Genomic DNA, 14,196 nt, shown 5'->3' on the forward strand with positions numbered 1-14,196 from the left:
ACCTTGCTCGCTACAGGTTCCTGGTTTAATTTCAAACCACGCTGCCCACCGCACTGTGGATATGCTGGAATGGCCTCACTTTAGAGTAGATATTTTTAATATATTTTAATATTTCATGTTAGGAGCTCGAGAACGTCACCACGGCTGTAAAAACGTCTGTTCCTAGGCATTCTGCATGAGCTGGGAGCCATTTAAACTCCTTTCTGGAACAGGATTCTTCCTGTGCGCCGTATCATTCATTCGAGCGTGTGCCTTTTTTTTTTTTTTAACTGAATGAATGGTGAATTTCTGAAATCATGCTGACTTCCTGTCAGTCACTTTCCTCGACTTGGTTCAAAGGAAGTGGGCGGGGTGGAGGACGGCGGGCAGGAAGCGAGTCACATATTCAAATACACAGAAAAATGCATATTTTGTATATATTAATATTCATGAACTCATTCGGTGCCATCTGCTTTTTTGGACTCATTAACAGTCTTGTTTTTTTGACAATACCCAACGAAGAATACGTGGACTTTTAAACAGATATTGTGAGCTATTTATTCAAAGTTTACTGATACGTTAAAAATTTACTGATATACTACCTCAAGTTATTAAGAACAGGGGAGAAATAGTGTTTCTTAACTGACTGTATCCTATTCTGCATATTTACATTTAATGTAAATGTCTATGTTTATGGTTAGTGCAATTTCAAAACAATTCAAAGTAAAGCTACTAATAATTTTGTTAAAAGCAATGAACCTTATCATACAAAACATGCAATCATAAAACAAATAACTTTAATTTGGGGGTTTTTACCAAGGATTAAGGGAGGTCTGCGAGCCCCCTGAGAATTATAGAATGCATATACACTTTTTATCCTACAGAGACCTGCAAAGAGATCTGTCACTAACCCAGCTCATTAGGTCAATCACCAAACTAAAAAATTACTTTCATGTATTCTATCACTTGACTATTTCTATTAAAGACTATAAACTGGACACCAGAAATTTGCTTAAGATCAAAGTAATATTCAATGTAATAAACTAAAATACAGTACGACATAGAGGTTCACGTTGACATTTCCATCAAATAACAAAATACCACCGCCAGACCCCGTCTCAGCCGTGCCGGGACACAGGCCGGACAGTGCGTGGTGGGCCGACTTAGTAACCGGCTGAAGAGCAGTGACGACGACAGAACCGGGCGAGCCCAGCGACAGACAAGCCGCACAGTGCCCTCCTGTGCTCCCGCCACGTGCCTGAGCCTTACTCACACCGTGCCACTCACGAGGGCCTTTTGAGGTGGATATAATCGTCATCTTCGTTTTGTAGATGAGAAACTGAGGACTCTGGATGTGGTGACATGTCAGCTGCATTGTGAGGTGTTTGTTAGCAGAATGAAAGAACAGCAGGAAGGGAGTGAGCTTTTAACTTAGGTGGTGGCCATCTAAGCCATGTCCCCACCTGATACCGAAGTCCTTTTAATTATCACCCTGACAAACGATCGAAGGGCCACAGACGTTCTGGAAGTTCCTAACCAATGTGAACTTGGTTTGCTGTACAGAATCTATAGAAAACAGAGATTATATATGTCCAAATTTGTAGTAGATGTTACTCCTTTGGTATTAAGATGTAAATAAGAGTGTTTTTCAGTACTCAAGTTTTAAGAGGTCAAATTAACTCCTTCGATTATTTTGGTTCCAAAATCTGGATATAAGAAGACTTTCTCACAAATAGGGACTCCTTGGGTTCAAACTATAATTTAAACAAACGTGTCATAAATCGCTCCTTACTGCGTTAAGGAACTGACTACATGCCATGTATAACACTAGAACAGGCATCTTTTAAATCTATAATAGTTCTGAAGACACTAGTTATTTTCTGATATGGCGAATTAATATGGCTAGGTCAGAGAGACGGGAAGGATTTGAAAGACGAAAACAATCTTACCGAAGTCTGCAAATGCTGACTGTCCAACCACCATCATATTCTGAGGTTTTTCAAATATTGTACTGACAGAGAAATTTCCATCCTGTTAAAGGCAGAAAATTTTGGATTAGACCATCGTAATTCATCCAAGTGTGAAATCAAGCATTTTACCTAAAGCCGAGAAATAAAGGCTCTTGTTGTACCGCACAGCGATGACGCCCACCTCCTGTGCCGCCTCGCTCACGAAACAAACGGAGGCCGTGAGCTGATGAAGGGCACCTGGACGCCCTCCCGGCTGTCAGCTCCGGTCTGGCGTCCTCGACTACACCGTCACCATAGTTCCAGACGCACCGAGTGTCTTCTGCTTCAAGTACCATACTGGGTTTAGAATACGCAGAGCTGTGAAAACACAGCTCCTCCCTCCAGGGAACTCGCGGTCCAGTCGGGGGAGAAGATGCAAATCAGGACAAAGGGGTTTCCGTGAGGGTTAGGAGATAACCTGCACCAGGTGCTCGCCTCCAGGCCACGTTAGCCACCAGCAGGAGGGACGCCGGGGGCGACGCCACCGCTCCTGCCAGCGCACGAGCACCAGCGGCGCCGTGGCCGACCCACGGCCACTGACGGACAGGGCGCCGTCTGCCGCGCTCTGCCCGCGCTGTGCCAAGCATCTTCCCGTGATGGCGGCCTCGGCCTCGGCCTGTGCGTTTTAATATTTAATGTTACACTGGCCACACTTACACGGGAGAAAGACGATCAGGAAGCTACGTCCGATGTGTCCCCATCTTCACTCACGTAAAGCAATGGTTCGCAACTGGGGGTGAGTTTGTTCTCCAGGGGACACTGGGCAATGTCTGGAGACGTCTGAACGTCCCAGCGGGGGACAGCTACGAGCAGTGAGTGTGCAGAGACCAGGGATACCGCCTGACAGCCTGCGACGTGCAGGACACACCCCGCCACGCAGGACGACCTGGCCGAGCGGCTGGGACAGGGAGGGTGGCAGGTGTCGTCCAAGGGTCCGGCTTTGCCTTCAGTCCCTTAGCGCTCTCTCCCCTCATGACTCTATCTCTTCCCTTTCTTGAGTTCTAGACCTACATTTCTAACCACTTTCTGGATACGTCTCTTATCTAAAATACTTTTATTTTCCTGCCCTGAATGAGCTCCTTCCTTTCGTCTTTCCTGTGACTGGTCACCAGCATAAAACGCCAGTCACCTCTGCTTTAACGGCCCCCCTCCAGGCTCTCCGGATGAACCTCCCTGAGAGGCAGCAGCCCGGTAACTGCGGGAATGGAGGCTCAGTCATCTCACTCAGCCCTGAAACCTTTACAAGCGTCTCAATGAAGTTTTAAAGGATCAGATTACCCAGTTCAGAAGCCACGGCTTTGCTGACCACGTCTGAACCGATTCTTCTATCCTTGCCTTCCAGTGCCTTTTCGGGTTCCGGCCCAGACCAGCCGCTTCGCACACGGGGGGTGGTCCTGTGCCTCCTGTGCCTCTCCTCGCCCACCTCCCCTCCGCTCTCTCTCCTACCCACTCCGGCCCTGCGCACCTGCTGCCTGAGGCGCCAATCCTTTCGGAAGCCCTCCCTGAAGGCCCTGCGCGGGCCGGATGGAGCATCCGCTCCGTCTTTCAGCTCCCTGCAGCACGGGGCCCGAGCCTCTCGTCGTACCAGCCAGGGTCGCCCACACCCGCATCTTCACCCCGCTCCTGGCCGCCAGCTCTGTTCCCTTCTCTCTCCCACGGCGCCTACCACGTGGCTGTGTGCACAGCCGACCCTGTGAAAGGATTTGCTGCAGCTCCCGTTCTTCCTCTCGCGAATATGGCTTTATAGGTTTTGAGGTTTTGGGTCGATTTACATGTTACTGCTAATTGTATGTCCAATCTCTGATGAAGATGACCCTCCACGTTACAAAGCCCACACTTCATCCGAGCCAGTCAGTTTCGCGTCTACACTCGCCTCGATCTGTACTAATGGGTACCGTACTGACCCGGCTGTTTCACAGCAGGAACGACCCTTACGGTCTCTATGGTCTAATAGCCCGTTTATTAATTTTCTTTAAAGGAAACGATAATGGGAAAAAAGACCCCACTCAAAATGCAGTCTGTTCGTGCAGAGCCCTCTCCTACTGAGCTGTTTCACTTTGTCGCCTTCAGATCAACCTGGGCTGAGAATACATCATACACTCAAGTGTTTCAGAATTTTATATACACATTATACTTATGTGTACTGAGGCTCCCCCCCTGTCCCCTATGGATCAAGTTAATCAATCAAAATGACTGATTTTCTCATTTTCTAATACCTCAAGATTCACTTGAGGTATTATTTTCAAGGCCACCTGAAAACAGTGTGAGATTTAATTTATAGTAATCATCAAGAATATAACAACCATATTTTTATCATCAGAGAAATGAATATGATCACATTTTTAATGAAAGTAGTATATTAAACAATTCATCTTTCTGGTTTAGCATTTTACCTAAATGCTTCCTCTTCTACACCCCATTAAAAAAAAAGGGATCCTGTTGCTTGGTTTAGAAGTTAGCAGTATTCAGAAGCCCTGATGTCATCTAGACAAAGCTTCTTGTCCTCATGTCCGTCCCCAAACAAGGCTGGTCATGACCACCAGCACTGCCGACGCTACGAGGCGGCCGACGGCACATCTTCCGCGAGCTTGTGCTTCACATTTTTTTCACATCTGCTTATTGCTCATCAGTATTTTAATAAAAAATCCATAAAATATTATGGGTTTAATTTGGATTGAATAAAAGACAAATGAGAGTAAATAGATGGAAACCAAGAGATCTAAAACTAAAATTTGCTAGTTGTCTACAGTGTGCCAGGCACTCTACACAGACTATTTCACTTAATCTTTACAAGTGAGGTTCGACACCTGACCGTCGCTTGATGACTGTCACTCGGTGGGCCATTCAGGCCTCTCCTCCAATCCTGTCCTCTATGTGCAGCCTGAAATTCAGATTTTGGATGACTTATTCTTCATGAATTAATCTTTCACATAATCTACATCAAGCTAAAAATTAAATAAAATTGTGACATCAGTTTGGGAATCTTCTACTTGCAATTAAAAAAAAAAAAACATTGGGAAATACTCCTTAATCCTTTCAACTTGGCAGTAAGTTTAGTGTCTGTTTTCTTATTTTTTATATAAGCCTGAAGGCAAGGAGGAAAAACTAATCTTTTAAAAAAAGGGTTTTCTTCAGTAAACCATCACGCTGACAAATTAAATGACAGTACCCTCTCTCAACAGCTGGCAGCCTGGCGGGGGCCCTGTTAACACGCACATTAGGGCAGACTGATTGGTTTAATTGGCAGGCAAGCCTACAAACCTGCAGAGGAGCCGATGCTGGATGAATCATTTCCTTCGGCAGTACTGAGCAGTTTGAATGCAGCAATGCAACCAAAGGCTCTTAAAGTTGTTCTATTTATTGTTAAAACCAACCGACCAAGTGATTACTTCCATTTTATTTTCTAAAATTGTATGCTTTTACTGAATGCCATCATTTAAAAATGCTTCAAAGAAAAGATTCCTTACCAAATTTTCCCATATCTCAAACTGGGAGGCACCAGAGGCAGACAATGTCGTGAGGAATAAATCTAGAAGGAAAATAACAGAATTGTTTTGTTACGGACATGGATGTTTAGAAACGGGAAGAAACGCAAACACAAGGAGTTATTAATACTCTGGCACTTACACATGTTTTGAACTGCACCTTATCAAGCTCGAGTCCGTCAGAGAAAAGAAAGCAGATGACCCTGCACCGCTAAAGTTAAGCAAAATGTTGACAGGGAGCCTGTGGGATCAGTCCCTCATTCGATCACCTGCAATGCAATGCCACGCGGGGCCTCTCTACCTGCCACAGACAGAAGAGGTCACCCGCGGAATGAGGACCTTTCCCCTCCTCTTCCCCCAGCGCGGTCCAGGCCCCCAAACAACCCTTTCTTTTCCTCTGCTAATAGCTCCACGGCCCCACGCGTCTTCCTAGCAAATCTTTCCGTTTCTTACAACTCCTCGGCGCTTCCTTCTGGTTGCTATGCGGGACGTGCCCGATTCATGAATCACTCAATAATCGATTAGATCTTTGAGTGACCTCTCAGTTGAATTTTGTTTTTTTAATATAAGGTCGCCTATATTTTAAAAAAAGACATTCTGATCATGATCACAGTTTGCTTCCTCACCCTGAAGGCAGCATGTACCTATGCATCGTAGCCAGGTTTGAGTATTATTCTAAATCACGGTATTACAGTATCTCAAACCTTCAGCACTCATGTTAAATGAACGTGAATTATATTTCAAATTTTGAGAATTACATATTCTAACTAAAGTCTGTTTCGTTGAAAAAGTGCCAAATCTTTAGCATTCATGTTAAATGAACATGTTATATTTCAAATTTTGAGTAGAATTATATATTCTAACTAAAGAAAGTTTGTTTTGTTGAAAACGTGCAAAAATTCTAATGAAATTAAAAAAAAAATCAGTTGACAGTTAAATCGAATACCCTATTTATGCAAAGGCCAGGTGAACTGCAAATCTCTTCTAGTAGCTGCATTCATTATGTCTGCACGATGGCAATTTTACTCAGTGAATACGGAAAGTTTTCAAATGATGAGCTGACTCACAGGAATATTAAAACAACATTATTCTTTTGTGTTTTAAAAAATGGAAATTATTCAGAGTAATGGGGAGACCATGACTATTTTAAAGAAAAGTTTTTTCCCCCTATTAAATATGTTTAGAAAATTGTCATTCATATTTTAATGTGTTTTCTGTAAAGATTTCATATGAATTTAATGAAGCTCATTTATGGAATAATTATAATAATAAAGATTTCCCTAGAATCCCTGGAAAGCTAAATAATTTGTTCACTTTTATTATTAGTTGAACTCAAAACTCCTGACCCCGAGTAAGTTCCAACTATCTGCATTTATTTTCACCACACTGAGGGTGCTTTGCCTATGGAGGCAGAAATGTAGTCTTTTGTGAAGATGATTTCTTTGCTCAGCCAGAGTCACACTCCCGACAAAGTGTGCACTTCCACACTCACCTGGGAACCCTCCTAACATGGGACCTGTGTGGCGATGCACCGCAGCCAGCGTCCTCCCGTGTCCCCAACGCTGCCTTCGCATGCTGGAGAGCCCAAGTGCAACTCCAGTCCTACCCCTTGTCCTCCTGGACACGGGTAAGCCTCATTTGTCGCGTGAAGGTGCCCTCCCTCTGCCCCTGGATTTCCGGGCTCACCCCCTGCTGGTCCCTCACGAGACACTTCCTCTCTGTAGTGCCTTTTACCTCACAGCCACCTGGTGGACTAATTCTTCGAAACTGGCTCCAATGTCCCCGTCCCTCCGGAGGCCCCTCCTCTCTGGAGGCACAGACCCCTAGTTGTTACTGGGCTACGCTATCGCCGTCATCATGGTCATTATAATGCGCCTGGCATCTGGTCTCATATGGGTCCCTCCTGAGCTTTTGGGGGGGACGAGTCATGTCTGCTAATTTTCACACCTCTATGGCTCCCAAGAGCTTGGGACCAGTATGTGTTCAAGTGACTGCTGAATAACGAAACATCACGCTATCCACATACTGGGGTTCTTGGAAATTTACTGGGACTGCCTAAAAAGTTATTCCGCTGCACCTTCAAATGGGAAGCCTCGGGAAAAGAAGGGTCTTATGATAAAGCATTTCATTAAAAATAAGCACTATTATTTATTTTTTTACTTATTACAGTGATTACGGTACTAAGAATGTTTAAAAGCTGTTCCATTTTTATATTATCGGAAAATGCAAATAATCAGCATAAGAAAGTGATTAGGGATTAACAGCCACAGAAATTCCAGCATCACCGAGAGCCATGCCGAATGTAAGCTCTCGGCTATCTGAAAGAAGCAACATCCAGAGAAGGGGCAATTAGGCGATTATATAATATGACACGAGCAAATCTGTCCAAACTAAAAGCATGACACTGCTGAAGTTCTCGGCCCACGTGAGAATGAGCGAGGAGGCATCTCTGTGACACGGGATCAAAGGCTCGTCGTCGGTCAGCCTTGATGCGCCAGTCGGCCTCCCTGAATAGAATCGGAACGGCTACCCTGTTACTGCCACCGGCCAAGCAGGAGCCGTGGGCATGGGGGACGGCCACCAGCCGCCCATCTCCATTCCCGGAAAGACAATGCAAATGTTCTTTTCTATTGATTCTGTAATGGTCTCAAAATATTTGCATAACAGATGATAAATTATGAGCTTCCTGTTGTTTCATTTACATTTAAAATTTTAGGAACTATAACTGCATGTTTGCCGATTGTATTTTCATAGTTTCATAGCTATTAAGACTTTGAGAAACAGTAACGTGAGATAAGGGATAAGAAGTACCTTGTAAAATAGATTTAAAATTTTCATTTCACTATTCAATCATGTACGGAGATAACAGAAAAAAATAAATGACTTATTATGTGGAGAAATAAAACTAGAGACAATGAATTAACAATTCAATATGAAGAATCATGCCTCAGACTCTGAAATGACGATAAAATAACAGCTAGATAAAAATTTTGGTCAACAAAGCAATAATGTCCTCACCCTCCCACGGGGTTAAGAGTAATTCACACGATACAATGACAGGAAATGCACTTAACGTAACTGGAAGGGATGCTGTGACACACCACCCCGATCGCCTCTGAGAAACGAAGGACTTATTCCCTCAGCTGCTGGCAGTGCCGCTGACAGCCCTGGCTGTCAGCCCTTCTGGAACAGCTTTGGTTGAAAAGAGCTACCTTGCCAAAGGTGGTGTCCCTTTTTGCGCCAGTCTGCATTCAATGACCGGTCAGCTCAAAGAAACAAGCTCATCGCACCCCAGAGCAAGCCCGCAGGGCCGTTCTACACACAGGGGTCCCAGGTCAGGGAGGCTCGTACTGAGGACCGAGGCGGGGACTTAACGGTAAGAGTGGACAAGAGCACACGAGCCCCCTCCCCAGGAGGCTGAACGCTCACCCTAAGCAGGGCTGCTAAGCTAAGGTCAGGGCCTGAGCTGGGAAAGGATAATATGTGACCCAGAAGATAGAAACGTTTGAGTGATGAACCTCAAAACCGTGACTCCCCAGGTTCACTCGAACTTGAACCTTCAAAGCCTGTAGAAGTGGCCCACTTTTCATGGTTAAAGGCGCATTAGCTCCTGTTTGAAAAGGATGGAGAAGTTTCTGTCCTCAGCAGGCGACACGCTTCCCACTTCCCACAGTGCACCCCGCCTTGTTTCCTGGCCAGCCAGCCAGAAGGTGCGGGTAAGTTACAAGATCACCTGGCCGGGAATGGGACAGGCACGTACGGGGGCAGGGACCACAGCCTGCACCAAGTCCAGGGCCCAGGGCGAGCCAGGTGAGTACGTGTGAGGCTGTGTCCTAGAGTGTGTGATCAGGCCAGGGGAGTGGGGGCGGGGGGAGGGTGGCCAGACTGGGGAGTTGGGGGCGAGGTCCTTACATTGGGTCCCTTAAGCACAGAAGCGGCAGCAATGCATTTTACAGGAGTCGTCACATATTCTGCATGTGGGTTTCCTTTCCCGTCTTGAAAACTGATTTCTAAAATGTTGATAGAAACGAGGTGATCACAGCTAACATCACTGTATTCACTTGAAGAAATAATCTCTAACAAAAGGCCACGTCACGAGTTAGCGAAAAATTCAGAATGTAAACCCAAATGCAATCACATCGTTTTCATTAGATTCTTCTAACAAGAATAGTGAAAATATTCAATGCACATGTAATTTCTTACCCAGAAAATACAGGAACGTAGTCAAGTAAGTGTGTACAAAAACATTAAACGGTTTAGGCTTCAATTATCTCCATTCATAGCTTGAAGGATTAAGCTATTGCGTTTCAATCACTGCCAAGCAGAGTGCAGCCTTCCCTTCAACTGAAGAGCCCTCTGGTTCAAGCTGGCATCCGCAAGCCTCATGGAGTTTTAGGAGCTTAAGTTGAAAGTCTGATTGTGTGAACTCAGCCATGTCAGGCAAAATCAAAACGATGCTTAATTTTTGCACTGTATCCTTTCAGTGTGAAGTCTCAACGTTTTAAGATAAATATTCCAATGGAAATTTAAAAACATACTCATAATATCATTTAGAGTTCCTGCATTAAGAATTTTCCTTGAATGATGACAGTCATTCTATTTCTAAAAGCGTAATACTACGGTTCATTTTTTGGAAACATACACTTAATATAACATTTGTAGTATTTTCTGGAAGCTTCAGACAGTTCCACAAAATATGGTTCAAAGCAGGATCGTAACGGGTACTGTTTCTATGCTTGAGCCAACATCTGGTCTACGGGACCGTCCGGTTTTCCTTAGGCCTGGTTATATCAGTGAAAAGGCAGCACGAGAGGACAGGATAGAAATCTCTTTCACCTGCCTCCACTGCTCCTAAAGACAGCGCACGGAGGCCTCGTGACCGCTGAAATCGTTACAATAAACCGGAGAACGCCAGCAGCCCTGTCCCGGGCAGCAGCAGTTCAACTGCATTCTGTAGCTCAGAGGCCATCGACTCAAACGTGGCCAGGCACGAGGCCCTAACTTCAATTAGGTAAGAAAGGCTCGTGTGACCAAGACGGAGTTAGGAGACTTAGAGGAGACAAAAAGGGCCCCTCACCGAACAACAGTTCCAGCCAACTGTTGTTATGAAGACACGATTTTTAAATGTGAAAATCATATTTTAAAAATACTGGAATATAATTCAAAATATTTGAAGCAGTATAGGCGAAAAAAAAAAAAAAAGCAAGCATGTCTGCAGACTCGGTTTGAAGCCCCGGACAGATCACTGCTTCGCTTAGGTTTGTCTGCAGAGAGCCAGCCCCACCTTCCTACGTTGCCGACGTCAAACACCATGGCCACATAACATTCTGTGCGGATGCTCCGATTTAGTGAGAGATACGAGGGACCGTCTGAATGGGTCCCCATCCACAAGATGCTATTCTTAGGCAGAAGTTTTGATCTGTAGGAATCATTTTAAAGTCTCGCTCATAACCTCCTATCTAGACGGCCCTTCCCTTTCGTTCTCTTCCGTCCCCTGAAACACTCAGCCCAACACGAAGGTTCTCGGTGCTCGGCAGAGAGCTCTGACTACCTCCGCCTCCCACGGCTGGCTGTTCGCAAGACAGAGGCTCAGACAGCACCCTCGGCGACACAGGGGCACAGGGCTACCGGGCTGAACTCCCTCAATGCTGGGTGAAAAATACACACTCCCGCCCCGCCTCCCCTCGTCAGTCAAATCATCATCAGAAGTACTTTTGCTGGATCTATCGATTTCAGATCATGTACGAATGTAAAGACAAACTCCAAGCAATGGGCTGCTGGCAGCAGCTGCTGAGGGGAGTCTGTTAACCGCTCCAAAATTCAATGTTGGAGGGGGTTGAAATTTTCATTTTATGAGAATTATTAACAAATCAGGAATAGATATAATTTAATTACCACATTTTTATCATTGGGGATTTATATTTTATAACTTGTATGTTGAATTTCTAAGAGAAAGATAATTAAGGCAATTGTGGTATGTTCACATTCTTTAAAGACGGTAATATTTTGAATTCTGTGTGATGTGTCTATCTCGAAGTCACATATTTCTTCTGTTCCTTTGAGGTCAGGGGTTAAGGCATCTGCGGGAGTTTGAAGTTTTAATATTCCTTATCTTGTAATGTTTCTATAGGTTAACAGACATTACTTTGAAATTCCAATAGGAGAAGACACTCTGTCTTCTGAAGAATCCTATGTTCCAGAAGGTAAAGAATTCGTCAGAGATGATGACGCTTAGCGATGGAGAGAACTGGAGAACAGGGCTCGGCATGAATCATCACTGAGATTTTCAGATTTTCCATCAACTCTCATTAAAGTAACTTGACTTGAATGAAGGTTTTATAATACAAATTTTAGAACTGCATTTGGTCTGATGTTTTTTCGTAGGGCAATGAAGTCGGTCTGCATCCATGTGGTTCACACAGTAAGGTTACCTATTTCCATTAGACCATTTCATTCCCAAATCCTGACCCTTATCACGGCCACCTACGCCTTATTTACAAATTTATAAAGATGTCATACTTGCTACTTTTTCAGCGGCTGCCTATATCAGCTTTACTTTCCCCAAAATGGTTCTTTTGGGAGCTGGAACGTGGCACCTCAGATGTCTGCACCCTCATTTCCTCTGAGGGAAGAGGCTGCATGCCGGTCTACACTGACGTAAAAGTCCCTTCCCGCCTCATGTATCCTCCGCATGTCTGACCCCGAGTCATCCGCTTTTAACAGAATTCTTAATTTTCACTGCCCGATGGGCTCCTACTGAGGGGATTTGGGTTAGAGAAGAAACTTCAATTTTGCTCACGAAACAGTGGCTAGACGTTTAAAATCGAACTGGACTGGAAAGCAATTCATTTCCTATGGGCATGATTCAATCAAGGCGATGAATGTTCCAAAATTTATGAGAAGCTGTCAGTCTCTGTGGTAACTGCCATGTCAGGATAAACTGCCAAACAATACATATGGTCACCAGAGTTTAGCAGCTAATTCCTCTTGTAAATCCAGGGCAGGAGAGTCACACGCACCACACGAGTTATTTCACAGCCACACGAAGCAGACCTCTAACAGCAGGCGCTGATGCCCCCTCCGGGCTAGAAACTCTTATGTCCCGTCTTGTCTTCTCGACCGGCCTCAGTCTCCTTCCTAAGCACCAGAGAGGAACTTTCTGCAGACCCTTAGCAGAGGCCTTCATGAGACTCCATCTACGTGGTTTCTGCACTTCGCTTCCGGGACACACCAGAAGGGAATATTTCTGCTGAATCCTGAGCAGTGTAGTGAGAAAATACTTAAAGGGTGATAAATTCCAATAACAGAGCAAATCGTTGACCTCCGTGGGCTTCGCTTCCCTGTCTATGGAGGATCCGAAAGGCCCCTCCTCCCGCTCACGTCCTCCCGCTCACCCGACGTCTTCTCAGTGCCTGGTGCTCGGCACAGACGAGGACCGGCACCCGGCACAGACGAGGAGTGCCCCTGGCCTGCAGCAGGAGACAGACGTGGACGTGAACGCGATGTGCGGCAGCTCTGCTAGAGTCAGGCGCCTGCACGATGGGGCCATGGGGCCTGAGCGGGCAGACGAGCTCGCCGCTTGGGGCCATTCGGGGGGCTTTTTTTTTGTTGCTTCCCTGAGAAGGTGACGGTTGTGCTCATCAGAAGCTTTAAGTTAATTATGCAGTTTTATAAGCTATGACACTGACAGCTAACGCTATCAGCGCATGGCAGTTTGTAGTATATAGAACTATATCCAGAATAAATTAAAACCAAATAATCAGATCGTTGAGAAACTTCAAGGTGAAACGACTTATTAATGAGACATACTCATGGCCTCTGACTCATTCAAAACAAATATTAGGTGAAGCTTACTTATTAATGTCATGTACATACTAAGTGCACTCGACAACCACAAAAATTGCTCACATACAAAATGATAATTCTGAGTGGATAATTTCCTCGAGATTATGGAATTTGATTAAAGTAGCCCCTAAACTTCACATGTGAAATTATAAATATATTTCTGTTGAAGTGGAAATAAGTACAATAGTGATTAAACATGAAAGTTAAGTGTATATTAAATGCATTAAAGCTTCTTTTCAGATAGCTACACGAAATAACTTAAGAAACTTAATGTTAACTCCAAAAGTACATCTCTAATGATATGGAAAGTAGACAGTTGTAATGCAAATAGCAAACCTTACAGTGACTAATAAGCCTTTAACTAACTTTCTTTGAACTGTCCTCTCTGCCTTGAAAAAATAGAATGTAAAAGCAGAACAAGACTTGTAATAGTAGAATGCTATTTATAGGTCATGTTAAGAGTGTTCACTTCGACGGGAAGAGATCCTGTTTTAATGTCAAAGGGCCTTATACATAAGAATCGGAACTCCATCTCCTAAAGCTGAAAAACTCACTAAAACACTGTACCAAAAATAAGAATGAAATGGCTTGTTAAGCCAGACCGTACAGTTCTGCTGATGCTTTGTAGATTTATCATATTTTACTTACAGAATAATATTCAACATGGCAGAATAATCCCATGTTGAATTTCAAGGAACCCTTAACAGCCAAAACAATCCTGAAAAAGAACCCAGTGGAGGACTCACACTTCCTGATTTCAAAACCAACTACGAAGCTACACTAGTCAAAACAGTGTAATACTAGCATAAAAACAGACATCTAGATCAGTGCAATAAAATAGAGTCCAGAAATAAACCCTTGAACACATACGGTCACAT

At 44.4% G+C, this 14,196-nt stretch overlaps 1 protein-coding gene across 1 annotated transcript in view; it reads right to left on the minus strand.

The window, feature by feature from the left end:
- The window catches only part of ITFG1 (integrin alpha FG-GAP repeat containing 1), a 112,487-nt gene that overhangs the window by 67,914 nt on the left and 30,377 nt on the right, over positions 1–14,196 (minus strand). The window contains exons 7-8 of the mRNA XM_006908739.2: positions 5,456–5,517; positions 1,929–2,010 (exon numbers count right to left, since the gene is read on the minus strand). Coding sequence (XP_006908801.1) covers positions 1,929–2,010; positions 5,456–5,517 — 144 coding nt within the window. The remainder of the gene's footprint in view (positions 1–1,928; positions 2,011–5,455; positions 5,518–14,196) is intronic.

Source organism: Pteropus alecto, unplaced genomic scaffold, assembly GCF_000325575.1.
Source record: "Pteropus alecto unplaced genomic scaffold, ASM32557v1 scaffold123, whole genome shotgun sequence".
In the NCBI taxonomy this organism is placed as follows: Eukaryota; Metazoa; Chordata; class Mammalia; order Chiroptera; family Pteropodidae; genus Pteropus; species Pteropus alecto.